The following is a 15,446-nucleotide window of genomic DNA, read 5'->3' as shown; positions in this document are numbered from 1 at the left end:
GGAGCAGAAAATATTGATCTTTTCGTTAGCTTTACTTTCGGCTGAATGTAATTTGCACAGAAACCTAAATAAATATTTGGAACAAAAGAAGAAAAATGTATGTTAATTACATGCACGCGTACTCGTTTTTCTTCTTCAGCTTTGGAATTCGATAAATACAAATTAGACGTACAAATTGGTACCGCTTACTGAGCCGCTATAAAATCTTTCTTGTTACAGAAATGGAGATATTTTTTTTATCTTTCATCTCCTTTAGAATGTTTTTGTGATCCCCGATTACCGGAACGCATCAACTTATCGAGCCGTTCCGAATCGAAAATCTACATCACGCACATGTCTTTTCGTGGAGGCGTTCCGATGGAGCGAGTATTCCGTTCTCAAAATGGATCGAAAACGAAACGTAAAAACGCACATTTCACGCGTTTTTTACAAACGCAAAATTTAATAACAATTCATTTAATTCATACTAACTAGAGATGACTAAAAATTCTAACAAATCGAACATAATGTCATATCCTCAACGTAAGATTCAGCTAGAGAGACAATATCTATTATCCAACCTATCGTTATTATTGCCCGCCATTACTGTTAGAACAATTAGAGAATTGTCGTTTGCCGTGAGAACCCGTGGCTTCTGCGATACAAATTTCCGCGCACTCGCCCGCAAGTGCAACGGATCGTGCGGCGGCGGGCATTCCGCGGCACACGGAGAGCACGGGTGCGCCACGTCATCAGTGCGCGAACTCGAAAAGCCGCTGCGAATCCTTACCTTATTAAGGTCGTGCGGAAGCGTGAGGGCCGGCGGCCTGCGACCGCTTATGGTTCCCCCGTTGTGAATGATGTTTCCATTATTGGTGGCGCGTAACCGCTGATTGGGCGGCTCCGGCAGGACCTTGTGCCCCGTCGGCTGCTGAGGATGATGCCTGCCCAGCTCCCGGGGGAAGGACTGCGTCCACCCGCGTCCGGCAATCTCCTGCGACGGCCCGTTGGACGCGCAGTATTGATGGGAGCTGCTGCCGTTGTTCCCCATTTCTATGCCGACCTGGCGTCTCTATGGCGCGCTCACGATTCGCCATTCATCTTGCATCTGGAAGGATCGGAAAGCGGGACCAATTATCTAACGTGCTCGCCTGAAATCCCATTGAGAGATACTGCGGAATCTAATTGGATCCGCAGAGTCGAGAATGGTACTATAAATCCGGAAATTTTTATGGGGGCGATAAGAATTACTGCCGCTTCTGAAGTATAATATCACTTTCGGAGCGATAAGATAATCGGTCGGACAGATCATACACTCGCAGCGAATTTATAAGTGAATTCTGAAAAAGTAACGAGTCTTATCACAACATTGCGAGAATTAGCAATATGTTAATTAAGTAGAAGCGATATAATAATAAGAGGAAGATAATAAGAACAGGTATAATAACTAATTATATAATTACAATGGATCTTCGCGATAATAAACACAAAAGCAATTGCATAACGCAGAAAGATAAAAATATCGCCTATGAGTACTGTAGAGAATATAATAAATAGAGACAAGCACTTTTATAGAGCGTTATGAATATAACATTCTATACGAATCTGAATACTTTTTAGATGATCGGAGAGCGAGTTAAGAGGCTCAATTTGCAAATCAGTTCCAATTTCCCTAAAACCACCTGCGTTAAAAATACGCTTTTGCATACCAATTCGCTGGTGCTTTACATAAGACGATAAAGGATGCAATTAAACGTTAATGAGAGTGATGAATTTGCGATGTTGCGGTGTCCGCCTTGAATTCTCTCCGATAAGACTACTGCGTAATAACAAGCTTGTATTTTAACGTCCTGATACATTTAATTAATATTTTCTCCGCGAGGAGTATACTTTACGAGCCAACTCCGACGCCTCGATGGGGCTCATCAATGAAAAATCATTCCGCAGAGGAGTGCAGGGAGAAGCGTCGTCTCGTTTTTCTCTCACTCCTTTCGATAGAAGAACGAGAACTCGAGTATAAGATCAAAATGTTAATTCTACTGTTAATTCTACTTATAATCTGCGTCTTCCCTTGAATCGTAAAAAAAAAAAATACCGTTACGCTCAATAACTTTCTAACACCTCGTGCCGGATGAAGGACGATGGTTCGCGAGGCCATTGATGAGCGAGGAGTGCACGAGGAGGCCGCCGGGAGGCTGGGGGAGAGAGACGGAAAAAGAGGAGAGTAAACGCACGCGAGTTGACCGAACGATCCGAACGAGCAGGCCGATTATCTTACAGTTAGACGTGGCTTAACCTCGTGTCAGTCGTGTCGGGATGCCAGAGAGATGGAGAAGCTGAAGGAAAGAGAGAGAGAGAGAGAGAGAGAGAGAGAGAGAGAGAGAGAGAGAGAGGAGAGAGGACGGGGTCTGGGATGCGTCTTTCTAAAGTAAGTTCTTCCATTCACCGGCGGTGCTACGGGAGCAGGTGCCCCAACCTGCACACGCGACCCGTCCGTGCCGATCGACCGGTAGTACCGCTAGCCCGGGTTGAGTAAGACCGTCGCGAAAAGCGCCGGAGAAAAATCGCGGGACGCGACGTCGTTAAGATAAACGGCGCAAGACGACGAGTAAGGCGATCTTCTCGCATCTCGTATTCAACGGCATGTGGAAGCGACAGCGCGTGGAAAACTGGTTTTCCTCGGCTTCGCGTCTCTTCTTGTTCTCCCGCCCCCCCCCCCTCTCTCCCTTCCTCCCTTTCTTTTCCTCTCCCGACATGTCCAGATCTCGGGCGTGTCAAAAATAAAGTACTGAAATGTCGGATCGTCGCTCGCGCGCGACGTCGACTTATTATTCGCAAAAAAATTCCTCGCGAGGTGAATGAGCGAAATTACGCACGCGATCGCTCTCTCTCTCTCTCTCTCTCTCTCTCTCTCTCTCTCTCTCTCTCGAGGGACGAATATTCTCTCCCAACATCGATATCGATAATGCGCGAAAGACGATCCGAAGTGCACGTTTCCCGTGGTGAGAAAAGTTCAAGTCAAAAGTCACAGCTAAGGCGGAAGGGTCGATTGATCGATGAATATGAGGTACGAATGATGGCTTAGATATTTCTGAATAGCTTAGATATTTCTGCAGGTACACGTGCGTCTATCTGCGTTTTCTGAGATGGAAAGGCTCCTAGCTTCAACATAGAAACATTTCACTTCTGCACGATGCGATGAAACAACGGAGACCAGATTGATCAATATCAGCAGTCAGATCAGAGAAAAAGATGTTGAGCGTGTTTCTCACAGTTTCACCTCCGACAATGCGGCCTGAAATTCACGCAGCTTACAGCCGTTTAATGTTGATAGCTGCGCAATTTTATCGTAAACAGTAACGGACTTATAATAGAATAATAATTACGCCTAACGCGAAACAATTCTGCGGCAGTCCTCGTATCGATATCGTGATCTCTTAATGATTAAACTTCTGGAATTCATAATTGATTTTGCATAAAAACGCACATAAAATTACGAACGCGTAGACTACAACTTCGATAAAGTGATTCTGAAAATAATTGAAAGCTGTAATTTATATGACAGCTAGTTGATTTTTTTGATAATCATTTTTACTGCGAAGCACAATTGTGCGCGGGAAAAATCCCGACGACGCGGCACCTGATGATATCCTGCCATTCGCTCGGCGTCATCGGCGTCGAATCTCTAGTGAATCCGCGTGCGATTGTCGTGCCGCGGCGAGAGGATTCTCCGGGGCACAAAGTGGCAAGTGATGCATGACGGATGGCGGCGGTTATGATAACTCGAGCGTAGGGTACCCGCGAGAGGAAGACGAAGGAGGAGAGAAGAAGGGAGTACCATCAGGAAGAAAAGAAGGAGGACGAAGCAGGAGGAGAAGAAGGTGGTGATGGTGATGGAGCAGGAGGAGAAGGACAAGGAGGAGGTGATGGTGGAGGAGAAGGAGGAGGAAGAGGAGGAAGAGGAGGAGGAGGAGGAGGAAGAAGAGGAGAAGGAAGAGGAGGAAGATGAGGAGGAGGAGGAGGAGGGGGGAGGAGGAGGGGGAGGAGGTGGAGGAGGAGAAGGAGGAGGAGAAAGGGGAGAAGGAGAAGGAGGAAAAGGAGCGCAGGGGGCGACGAAGCGTAAAGGGACCCAGGCAGAGAGAACGAGGAACGGGGGGGGGGTCAGGGAGGAGGAGGACGTTTGCCCCCTCGCGATGATCATCGCCAAGAGTCATCGAACTTGGAAGGATAGGAAGAACGATTCTCCGTCTGCCGTCTTCTCGTTCGTGATAGCTCGGCGCGAGCGCGAATGAGCTAGGATGTAGGATAGAGGCAGGCAAGGCAGCTGCGCCAGCCCCGGCCTATCTCGAAGGAACTCGAATCGAACCCGGGCTGTATTCCCGAGCGATATACATACGCCCACGTGTCGCGATTGTCGGCACAAATCATGCGCTTCCTGCTGCACACGCCGTGCAAAAAGCCGGCGAGCGCCCAAGCCGACGGTCCGAGCCGATCGGATCGCGTACGTCGCGATCGGGTGGTTTTCGCTTCTCCGTTTTTTCCTCCCCGCTTTCCGCAATTTATTTGCGATGCTTAGAAACGGGATGATGCGAGACGATGCGTTTCTCTCTTTCTCCTATTACCAGATCTCCATATACATGATTTACGGAACTCTAGAATTTTGTTTAACCAAGAGAAGTCGGAAGAGCATCGCGAGTTCTCGCGAAAGCAGAACCGCGATCGCGATGTGTCATTAGAGATTGGTTCCGGTACTTTGTAACGGAAGTATCATTCGCTGCACGCCGCGTATTTGGTCCGAGATTCGAAACCGATACGCTGAGATAAAGCCTGGCAGCTCGCAAAATCGAAAATGATATCGAGACAAGAGTTATTATTATGTTCCTGGATTCACGTTTCAAATATGAAGGCGAGGGCATCTTCCGTTTCAATGACAATGGTCTCACTATGTATTACGATGTAGCTTTTCTTTTCATCATGTGTAACCGTGCATTTCGTCTTCCGACATTTGATACTAATAATCTGCTCAATGCGCAGGTATAATTTTCCTTCACTAAAAATAGCGTAGCAACTGAACGTAGGTGGCATGCGACTGCGTGGAGAACATGTTTCCAGAATCAAATAGAAACGTCTTAACTATCAAATTATATATATGAAATAATTTAAATTACTTTATAAAAAATACAATTATTTAAATGTAAATAATTAAACGTATTCCACATCTTTAGATAATTTTTCTCGTGCAATTATTGTATATGCTAAGAGATACTCCAAAGAAAGAGAGAGAGAGAGAGAGAGAGAACTCTCTCTCTCTCTCTCTCTCTCTCTCTCTCTCTCTCTCTCTCTCTCTCTCTCTCTCTCTCTCTCTCTCTCTCTCTATCTCTCAATCAGAAGAACAATCCAAATAATTCGATTAAAAGTCAAATATAACTTTTTTTCCAATAACGCAACGCGCAACGAAATATTCCAAATCGAATAAGACTCAAGTTCCGAGGTTGGAATCTTTCCAAGGAAAGTTCGAACCTTCTCGCTAGACCGGTGTAATCGTGTGTTCTGTCATCCGTAGAGCAGTGTCCACCCTGTATAACCGCGTGTCTCGTCTTCCGACAGGAACGTTCTACCTTGTAGAACCGCGGCGGCCCCGCGGACGCTCGTAAAGAACAAAATGCCAATCCAATTTCCCGGAAGGTCTCACTCAGGCGAGGCTTGTCTTTCTCTTTCCCTTCGCGCGTTCTCCCCATCTCTTCCTCGATCGGTTAAGGAGGCTCTTCCTTCACTCGGGGATCTCGCGGGGAGACATTCCGCCACGCGAGAACGCCCGCTGGAATTTAACCGTTGCGCCCTCGGGCTCGGGAGGAACAACCGGTACCGGCTGTAGTGTGTGCGAAACAACGAGGGCTTATCCCGGTAATAAAAGCCGGTCTAAATATCTCAGGCGCGCTGTCGAGGGGATCTCGTTGAAGCGGCGAGCTACGTTCCACCGGTTACGATGTTATGTCACGGCGGTTTCGTAGTCGCGCACTCCACTGTAATACCATCCTTAAACTTTCAAATGGACTAGAAAATTACAAATGGCTGATAATAGTCCGCAATATTCTGAGCTACCTAAATCATGAAATGTAACAACCCGATTCCCTTTACCATGATGCAATCATTGCGATGTCACACGTTTGTCGTATAAAAAAAAAAAAAAAAAAAACAAAGAGGAGATATGAATCTGCGTGGAAGGATAAGTGATAGGCTAAGATAAAAAAATACAAAAGCTTTTTGATAATATAAATGTCGATAAATTTTAGTAAAAAAGGAACGTTTAAAAAAAATATATCTATATATTTTAAATAAATATATTTATACATGTCCTGTTTCTGTGAAAGGTAAAGAGAAAAATTGCAGGATGACTATTTTGCATGACTATGAAAAATGTCAGCTATTTTTAAAACGCGATATCTCGTCACATAAAAAATTCATTCATTTCAACGAATGATATTGTTCGCACAATATTCCGCGTGCATGTTTCCTATTCGAGTGTGTCGTTGATATTGATTTAATGAGTGCGGGGCAATGGCGAAATACCGTGTTTCCTCCTGAAGGGGGACCGGCGAAAAATCATGATATTCGCCGCTCGCGATGGGAAACAAAGGCACGTGTGTACCCACGGGGGCCCTACTGTCTGGAGCCTGTCAAGGCGCACACAATGCCGTGTTCCGACTTTCACATTTTGCTCGAAAGTAATAACGAAGTTACGATGCGCCGCTATGGAACTTTTACAGCGGTCGCGGCGCAACCTGCAACCCGCGCGCGCGCGCGCGCGCGGGCGTGCAGATATTATCTCACCCCCGATGTACCATATATCAAGCACGAGCGAGCGAGCGTCCCCACCGCTCGGCTAGATCCGCGGTTCGATCGCGGTAATAACGATCGAATGGAACGCACAATGGGCGCGGAGGGGGCGCGGGTGGAAACACTGTTACCTCGCGCCGAGAGCTGCGGCAAGTCGACTTTCGACTCGGCGCCGTGACCCCTGACCCGCGGCGCAACCCCTCGATGTACCAAGCGTCGAAACCGGTATACGACCATCCCTCGGTTTACACCGACGGGAATGAGGCTTTTTCCGGCGGTTCGTAGAAATCTACAGCGCAAATTACGCGAGATGGATACGCCTCGAGAAAGATTTACGCGGGAATCTGCCGCGCGGCGAACACTTAGGATGAGTACAATAATAAAGCCTCGTCGCTCGACAGGCGAGTAATATCGATTTTATCTAAATTTTCATATTTTTATAAATGTTTTCGCTAATTTTTCCATTTGCAACAAAGATAATCTGGTGATCTTAAGCCACAAATATTAATGAGAGGTCTCATGGTGTATTTGGCGTGTACACATAAATCTTGACTTGGTTCCTCGTCTGAAATTGAGCGCAATGTCGGGCGAAATTCCTCGTTGTTTCTAACATTAACGATGCGATGCAGAAATCCTATTGCGGCATTATAATACACTGTCACAGTCGTTTGAAGTGTTAATTGCGCGATCACGACGGGAGCGCGAGCGAATTTCCTGACGAAACTCCTCGCACTTTTGCCGCGAGGCTAATTTTCCTCCGCGAGCATTAACGAGTCTCTCTCTCTCTCTCTCTCTCTCTCTCTCTCTCTCTCTCGCGTTCGCTCGCTCGCTCCTCCGTGATTCCCGTTGGAGCGGACGAGGCGAGTTCGCGGGCGCGAAACACGAGACGAGTAGGACTAACTCACTGACTTTTCGTACTCCCTGCCGTACGTATCGCGGTGCGGTAGATAGCAAACGGCTCTTGTAACTCTCGCCGAGATAAATGCAGATTGTGCGAGTAGGTATACGTCTAGGCCTGTCTCGCAACTCTTGCTTAATTGACGCTGAGATCCTTCGGATGCCGTTCCCTCTCCTGCAGCGATTTCCTTGTCGGGAGCAGTGATGGAGTGAGGCCGTAGCGAAGAGTAGAGAGAGAGAGAGAGAGAGAGAGAGAGAGAGAGAGAGAGAGAGAGAGAGAGAGAGAGAGAAAGCACGGGGTGAAACAGAAACAGGTAGAGAAAGATGGATTCGAAGGAAAAGAGGGGAAGGAAGGAAAAGAGAGAATGTAGAGTGAGAGAGAGGACGAGTTATTAAGCGGGCATAGGTGCGCGAGTAATATATCGCACGTGGTCATAGCTACTGAATCGGTATATCGAGCAGTACTTTAGCTCATTAAAGAGCGCGCGGCACGGCTGCCCGCCGTCGACTTCTCGGGAGCTTTAATTAATCAGGAATCGTAACGTTAGACCATCTGTCGGCGATAAGGCGCACAGGTGCCGTGTACGCGCGTTCGCGATCGCGATCATCGTACCGGCGTAATGCGTACGTGATTACAGAGTACGTCGGCCAAATAGACGCAAAAGGCATCCGGGGTAATTACGGGCCCCGAACCTACGTATACCTACGTAAACGAGTGGTGGCCGACGAGGTCGGAACTGGAAAGAGGAAAAAGGAAATCCGACAAACGCGAAGGATGACACAGTGTGTGTGTGTGTGTGTGTGAGACACACACTGCGCGAGGCAACACTAGGCGCTTCTTTCGTTCGATCCTAAGATTAGGGCCCCTCGAAAATTTCACTTCGTAAAATGCGCGTCTCGCACCTCCGAGAGATTCGAGGAATCCGACTTCTCGACGCTTCTCACGTCCGCTGAATCTCACGTCGGATTGAGAGATCCCCCGATCGACACGTCCTGCATACGTACACGCTCTCCCCCGATCGTCCCCCCTGATTAATCGTTCAAGCGCAGCTTTGTCATCGTGTTCTACGAGTCGTAACGCAAACGACGGCCGCGGCCAGGACGCTCGCGCTCTCATCCACGCTACGCTCCCCGAGATCGTTTAATTACTGTGGCAGCGGCGTGTTTGCATGCGAGATGCATGTCCACGCATCCTGCGCTAGTAATTGCCCCTTTACGTGTCACGAGCCGGGAGGAGGACGACGTCGTGACTGCCCGCCTTAGGTGCCGCCCCCGGCAACAACATCGATCCTTCCGGCCGGTCGGCCGTCCGGCGGGCGCATTTACGTCGCACGTTTAATGCATGCAAATGACTGAAGATGTGTATATAAAAAAGAAGCGCCCTTCCGCCCGTTAACGCAATCCCGTGTTCTCCCCGTTATATTGGATTGCCTCCCGCAGCGACGAAAATGGAATTGGATTGTAAGAAACGAAAATATGGATTGCTTTTACTCGCGGGGTCGGATGATTAACTCGCGTCGATGAGGGCGATTTTCGGGAAATCTAAAAGTCTCGCACGGCAATGGAAAGCGGAGAGTAAATTTTAAGATCCTTCTCAAAGGGAGTCAACCGCTTTCTACATTACGGTCTTGGATCGCCTCGATCAAAAGCACCGGTCCTCATCGATCAAAAACCCGTATGCTCACGAGGAGGAGATATCGCGCGGACGAGATTGTTCCAAATTTAATTAATCGCGCAAAAATGAAGCGGCGACGCGTCACGTTTGATCCGGCGTGTCCGGAGAACGGAGATAAAAGCATGAGAAGAGAAAAGGAGAGAGAGAGAGAGAGAGAGAGAGAGAGAGAGAAAGAGAGAGAGAAAAAGAAAAGAGAAGAGATTCGTCGGATGGATTCAGGTCGCGAAATCCGTGCGAAAAAGAAAGTCCTCCTCGAGGAGCGCCGAGATCGTCACGGTGAGAGTGGAACCCCGCAGGAACCATCCGCGCCCGTCCCCCTACCAAATGTTCGATGACCGAAATTTACTTCGCATACAGGTACACAGAAGCCGCCGAATTCACGTGTCTTAGATCGAAAGTAGGTGGGCACGGCGTATCGCTGCAGGCGCATTCCATTCCGTTGCGCGGCGACGCGCCGTAGAAAGTTGCGATCGATCCGGATGAAACGTCTCGTCGCGCGATTCGATGCTGCGGCTCTTACTCACAATAATCGCACGCGATCATTTAAATACCGCAACAATTCCGCTCATTAATTCTCTCGACGGAGACAACATTTTTACACGCAGAGTTTCGGAAGAAATGTGACAGAAAATAAATCAAAATATAAAAATAAAATAGAAATAAAAATATTGAAATTTTTATGTTTAAAATTGTCTGAGTCTTGAATCATCTAATTTTTTAAAAATTATCTAATGAGAAAAGTGTTAATGAGCGTCAAAGCGTGTTCTTCAGTTCTTATTTCTAAATATCTTGCATTAAAAATGATTTACTTCGAAGCCTAGCTGTCGTGAGAGGCCTCACGTCTGAAATTGAAAAGTTAGAAGTAATATCTGCCATAAAATAATGGCTGGTAAAAAAATTCATCTTGAAATCACCAAAGAAGCTGTCATTATGAACTAACGTGAAAAAAGTGGTTCGACAGCCTGACGGTTATCGAGTATCGAACAGGCGAGGTACGGACGAGTGCCGGAAGCGTAATTAAAAGCAGCGTGTTTAGAATGGAAACGAAGAGACGGCTTCAATTATCGAGTGTACGTTTTAACGACTAACGATAAGCGTCACGGAAGAAGCAGCTTGTCGTCCCCTCGTGCGCGCCAATTAAAATAAATCGCTCGGACGCGAAATTCCGACGTATTAATTCCGTCCGCGTGCGAACGAGAATTACGTCGCTACGGCGATTCTACGATGAAGGAAACCAGCCAACGGGCGGGGAATAAAAATCCGAATCGATCTGTATTCGTATAAATATCGACACAGTTCCTTCAGAATCGAACGGCAATTCGAAGGACGACAGATTCCACGAGACATTTAACTTAATCGAGCGACGTCAATCGGACTCGATCTGAGTATGTGAAAAGTTCGATGTGAAAAGTTCACTCGAAAGATCAAACCGACTGGTTTGATTTGAGTTATCTCGTTTCTCATTCGTTTCCTAATCGACAACTTTCTATATGTGACGATTATGACATCGGTGTATTACGATTCATCGCGTGCTTCGATCACAGTCGTCGTCCATCGCGAATTGTAACGACCAACGGCGCGTACAAAAATCAACAATCAGAGATGGTATTATCGACACGAACGTACGTAAAGTAAATTTCTCCTGTGGCGAGACCGTCGAGCGCGTGCTGCAGACATTGTGCGATTAGAAATCTCGCGCGTAAAGCTCGATTGACGAGCGTAATGATATTTCCAGCACCTTTCCCAACGCTATAGTTACGATGACGCACGCACCTTCGTGCACAACTTCAATTCAAAAAGACTCGCTATCTTGAAAATTAAAGACTTCAGCGTAAAAGATATATGAATCGAACGTTGCTAATTTATTCCTGTAATAATTTAATCGCGAATTATTTAATAGAGCTAATGTAATTAACTGTAATATTAGATGGTCTTTAGTCATCCGTGGGTTGCCGATCAACATTCAAGAACATGCAGTGTTTGAATCTTGAAAGGCGAATATCCACTGCGTATCTCGGAAGATTGTTACTGTACTTATAGAAATAAGACTTGACCAGCGATACGTGTGTGTGTGTGTGTGTGTGTGTGTGTGTGTGTGTGTGTGTGTGTGTGTGTGTGTGTGTGTGTGTGTGTGTGTGTGGATGTGTGTGTGAATTATCGAAATACGCAGGAGCATATTTGACCGGGGCGTAACTGGAGCGTGAATGGAACACGACCATTCCTATGGTGAGTCAAGCCTCGGAGTTTCACATTAGATAGGCGTCACGCAAGGAAAATCTCGCGACGCATCCGTTAGAAATAATCGTCATTCCACCTGCGAGCTGTCGGGTTTAGGCGATCGGATTTCATTGCGTTCCGAGCACGCCAATAGTCGACGATCGAACCGACTCGAGTGTACTCGGCTCTCGTAATCACGATGGGAAGACTCTAGCAATTCTACGACAATCAACCAGGACTGGATCGCGCTACGCCTTTCGATCGAAATTGAAACGTTCGAAAACTTTTCCGAGTAGCAAATATTAATATAACAGATATTACTGTACTATATAATTTTAGCAATGTATAATATAATAATCGAAGAATATATGAATATAGAAAAAAAATTAGTCTTACATCGAGATATTTTATTCAAGATATATATTTTTATACAGAAGCAAGAATATTATAATTTTGTATAAATTCAATCAAATTAAAATTAAAATTTTCTCAGAAAAATTTTAATTTTGATTTGATTGAATTTATATTGTAAATATAAGTATTCTCATATATATATATATATATATATATATATATATATATATATATATATATATATATAAGAATATTTGTCTTGATTTTTTCTGAAGACTAATTTTTTTCTGTGTAAATTAAATTTATTCATCATTTTTTGTCTGTGTAAATTAAATTTATTCATCATATTCAAATAAAGCACCAAATTCATCGCGGAAAGATTTATATAGGTGAAATTCGCTAATCTTTCGATCAGCGATTCCTCCAACTTGAAATTAGTAAAAGCAGTTTCTGCACATGTATCCCAAAAGTATAAACGTATAATTACGATGTATTGCTAATAGTGATTTAATAATTACATATTTCAAGTGTATACTTTCTTATCGAGCGTTAATTTCTAACGTGATCCCAGCACGTTGCGGCCTTAATGAACGTTCGCACGATAGCAGGTCGCAATATTAATAATCATGCGTGTCGATAGCGGCAGTCGCGAGAGAAATCGGGGTCAGATGGAATCAATTAAATAATTCTTTAATTAATTTTTGATCGCACGATTTCACTTCCTTCAGATAACGTCGTCATTCCGGATATCTCGGCCGACGATAACGGCGCGAATTAAATGGATGTATTATCCACGAGAATTAAACCTGGCGTAACTTTGATGGAATTTCTAATGCTTATCGATGATGACAAAATTTTTGCGGTAAAGACAAGCCGCGAACATGCATGACGAGTTAAGAAGATTGTTTACATTCATTGAAAACTTCGAATTACCGCGATTTAAATTGCCGACTTTATTGAAGCGTAGCTTTCAGTAAGAGGAAACAACGTTACGACATCGATGCGTCGAAACTGTCCGATGAATCGTGAGTTATTCTTCCGTCTCTTTCTTTCTTGTTGAAAGACTGTCGCTCCTATGTTCACCTGATAATAACGGTATGCGGATAGGACGATTGCGTAACGGAAGTAAAATAAGTAATCGGTAGCGCAAGAAACCCGTGGTAGCGTCACCGTCGGGATTTCTTTAATTTAAAACACCAATTCCCAAATTCAAAGACGAAAGTCTCCACGAAAGGTAAAGTAATCAATTAAATAATTATACGAGATACTCCCATGATCACCATATTAAAACGCAAATCGTGAGATCGGTATTTTTAGGAGAATAATTTTTACATAGAGATTATCTAGATGTGATAACAAAATAACAATACGGCAACAAAATTTTAGATTAAAAAGTTTAGATTATTACAGTCAATAAAGTTGCAGATGATGACGAGGATAGCACTGAGTATAAAGCGACTGGCATCTTTTCCTGAAGATCAATTTACTGATAGCGCGTTTGAGAATCTCCGCTCCGCGAAGGGAGGTTGCTCCGCGCATCCCTCTCGCTTTACGAGCTTTACGACATACTACAGAAGAATCTTACAGATAACGTTCACGGTTACGCACCGACGAACAAAGGCTCGTCCCGCATTCATTTTTGTCATGCGCTTCGTGGCGAAACGTAGCACGTAGATTCCATTGCGTAACGCACCGACTTCCCGCCTCGCACTTGCCTCCGTTTTTTTGAGGTCAGGCACTGATTTTACTTTCTTCCCCGGGCGCGATATCTCAAAAGAGATTTTTGTATCTTTACGACCGCGCGATCGCGCGGAGGTGTCGCTTTATCAATATGGAATCTGACTCTGTCCCACGAGCCGGCGGCTTGCGAAATTTATGTTAACGAGCGTAATTCGCGCCGCGTGTTCGTTACTAAATTATTACAATCCGATTCGGAGTAATGGAGGGAGATACCATCTGTATGAAATAATACGACACTTTCGGCAATAAGCATGTCGCGCACGCCAATCGCCGTTTGACACGCATTAAACGAGGATTGTTGTCGATCGCTATCGCTGGTTGTAGGTAGCCAAGGCTGCGGCGAGTCGAGTTGCCTACGCGACGTGTCCTACGCGATGAGAATCTCGCCTACGCCCAGAGGTTCGTAAATGAAACGGGCGTTCCGTCGAATCGGGCATGGTGGCTTATCTCCGCCTAATACTCGTAACGATTGCGTATTATCGAACCTAGCAGCTTTCGTCAAAATAAGAACCGATATCACGCCGATATCGAGCGATAATAAATAAAAAAAAAAATAAAAATAAAGTAAAATTATTCGCGAAATGCAGAAGGTATCTTATTAATACTAATAGTAAAAAAATATAATATTTTATTAGTATTAATTAATGAGAGTGAATCCAACTCAATTTATAAAAATCTCAATTTAAAAAAAGTTAATTACTTGAATTCTTCAAATTCAAGGAAATTCAAAATTTTGTCAACAATTTCATCAACCTCAATGCCAACCTACATTTATATATATATATATATATATATATATATATATTTTTTATAAAGCATAATTGTAAGATAGACAACAACAGGCGATTTTCACTCAGTTGCAATTTTAGCAGTTGATCAATCTCAGCTCTCACTCGGTTTTATGTCGGCCCGTTCGATGGGACGTTTCCTTTACGTTGTCGCGTGAAAGGCAGTTTATCGGGAACCGTCGCCGTGCCTAGCAGGTATAACTAGGAAGGATGCCCAGCGGGCGTATCTACGCAGGATGTCTAACAGCCATATCTGCAAAAGAGACGAGCGCAAGCTGCCGTCCGAGCGCAGCGTCGATATCTCGCCTGGAAACTTTCACACGCCGCGAGAGACCGCGCGGCTCGTGACATCGCGAGGGATATCCTCTTCCTAAAAGTATCCTCGAGTAAACGAACGATCTGTATCTTAATAGGAAGCTCTGTGTTAGATGCATTACAACGGACGAAGAGCCACGTGCTATCCTAATGGACGAATGGTACGTACGTTTATCCATGTCGAGAAACACTCGGTTGTTTCAGAGACGCGTTTGCGTTTCATAATCATAAAGCATAGCCGCAGCTATTGCGCTTGCCAGAGGCGCGATTTTAATTACTACACTTTACGAGGAGAAGGAGAGAGAGAGAGAGAGAGAGAGAGAGAGAGAGAGAGGGGCAGCATACAAAATTTTCATCTAAAATAAAATAATTTTAAAATTGAAAGAAATTCTCGAAGACAATTTACATTAGCGTTTAACAATAACTATAAAGTTTATAAATAAACAAACATTGTAAATTCATGATATTAATGCGGGTCATAGAAAAAAGAATAATATTGATATTAGAGAGAATCTTCCGTTTATACCGGCAATTAAGATATAATAAATCGATCCTGTAGAGATTCTGGGTCTCTCTCGTGATTAAATTCAAGCAAAAATGGAAATCTCCCTGGACTCGATACATGATCGATGCAACCTCGGCGG

General features: G+C 44.9%; 1 protein-coding gene across 5 annotated transcripts in view; it reads right to left on the bottom strand.

The window, feature by feature from the left end:
- The window catches only part of LOC105425826 (uncharacterized), a 72,157-nt gene that overhangs the window by 8,742 nt on the left and 47,969 nt on the right, over positions 1-15,446 (bottom strand). For all 5 annotated transcript variants that reach the window (XM_089070776.1, XM_089070778.1, XM_089070779.1 and 2 more), the window contains exon 2: positions 770-1,087. In XM_089070776.1, the coding sequence (XP_088926902.1) occupies positions 770-1,030 (261 nt within the window). In that variant the 5' untranslated portion in view covers positions 1,031-1,087. The remainder of the gene's footprint in view (positions 1-769; positions 1,088-15,446) is intronic.

This window comes from Pogonomyrmex barbatus, unplaced genomic scaffold (genome assembly GCF_055798465.1).
Source record: "Pogonomyrmex barbatus isolate J1 unplaced genomic scaffold, ASM5579846v1 scaffold11, whole genome shotgun sequence".
Classification (NCBI taxonomy): domain Eukaryota; kingdom Metazoa; phylum Arthropoda; class Insecta; order Hymenoptera; family Formicidae; genus Pogonomyrmex; species Pogonomyrmex barbatus.
The sequence above is the reverse complement of the archived record's forward strand: the minus strand, read 5'-3'. Positions and strand labels throughout refer to the sequence as shown.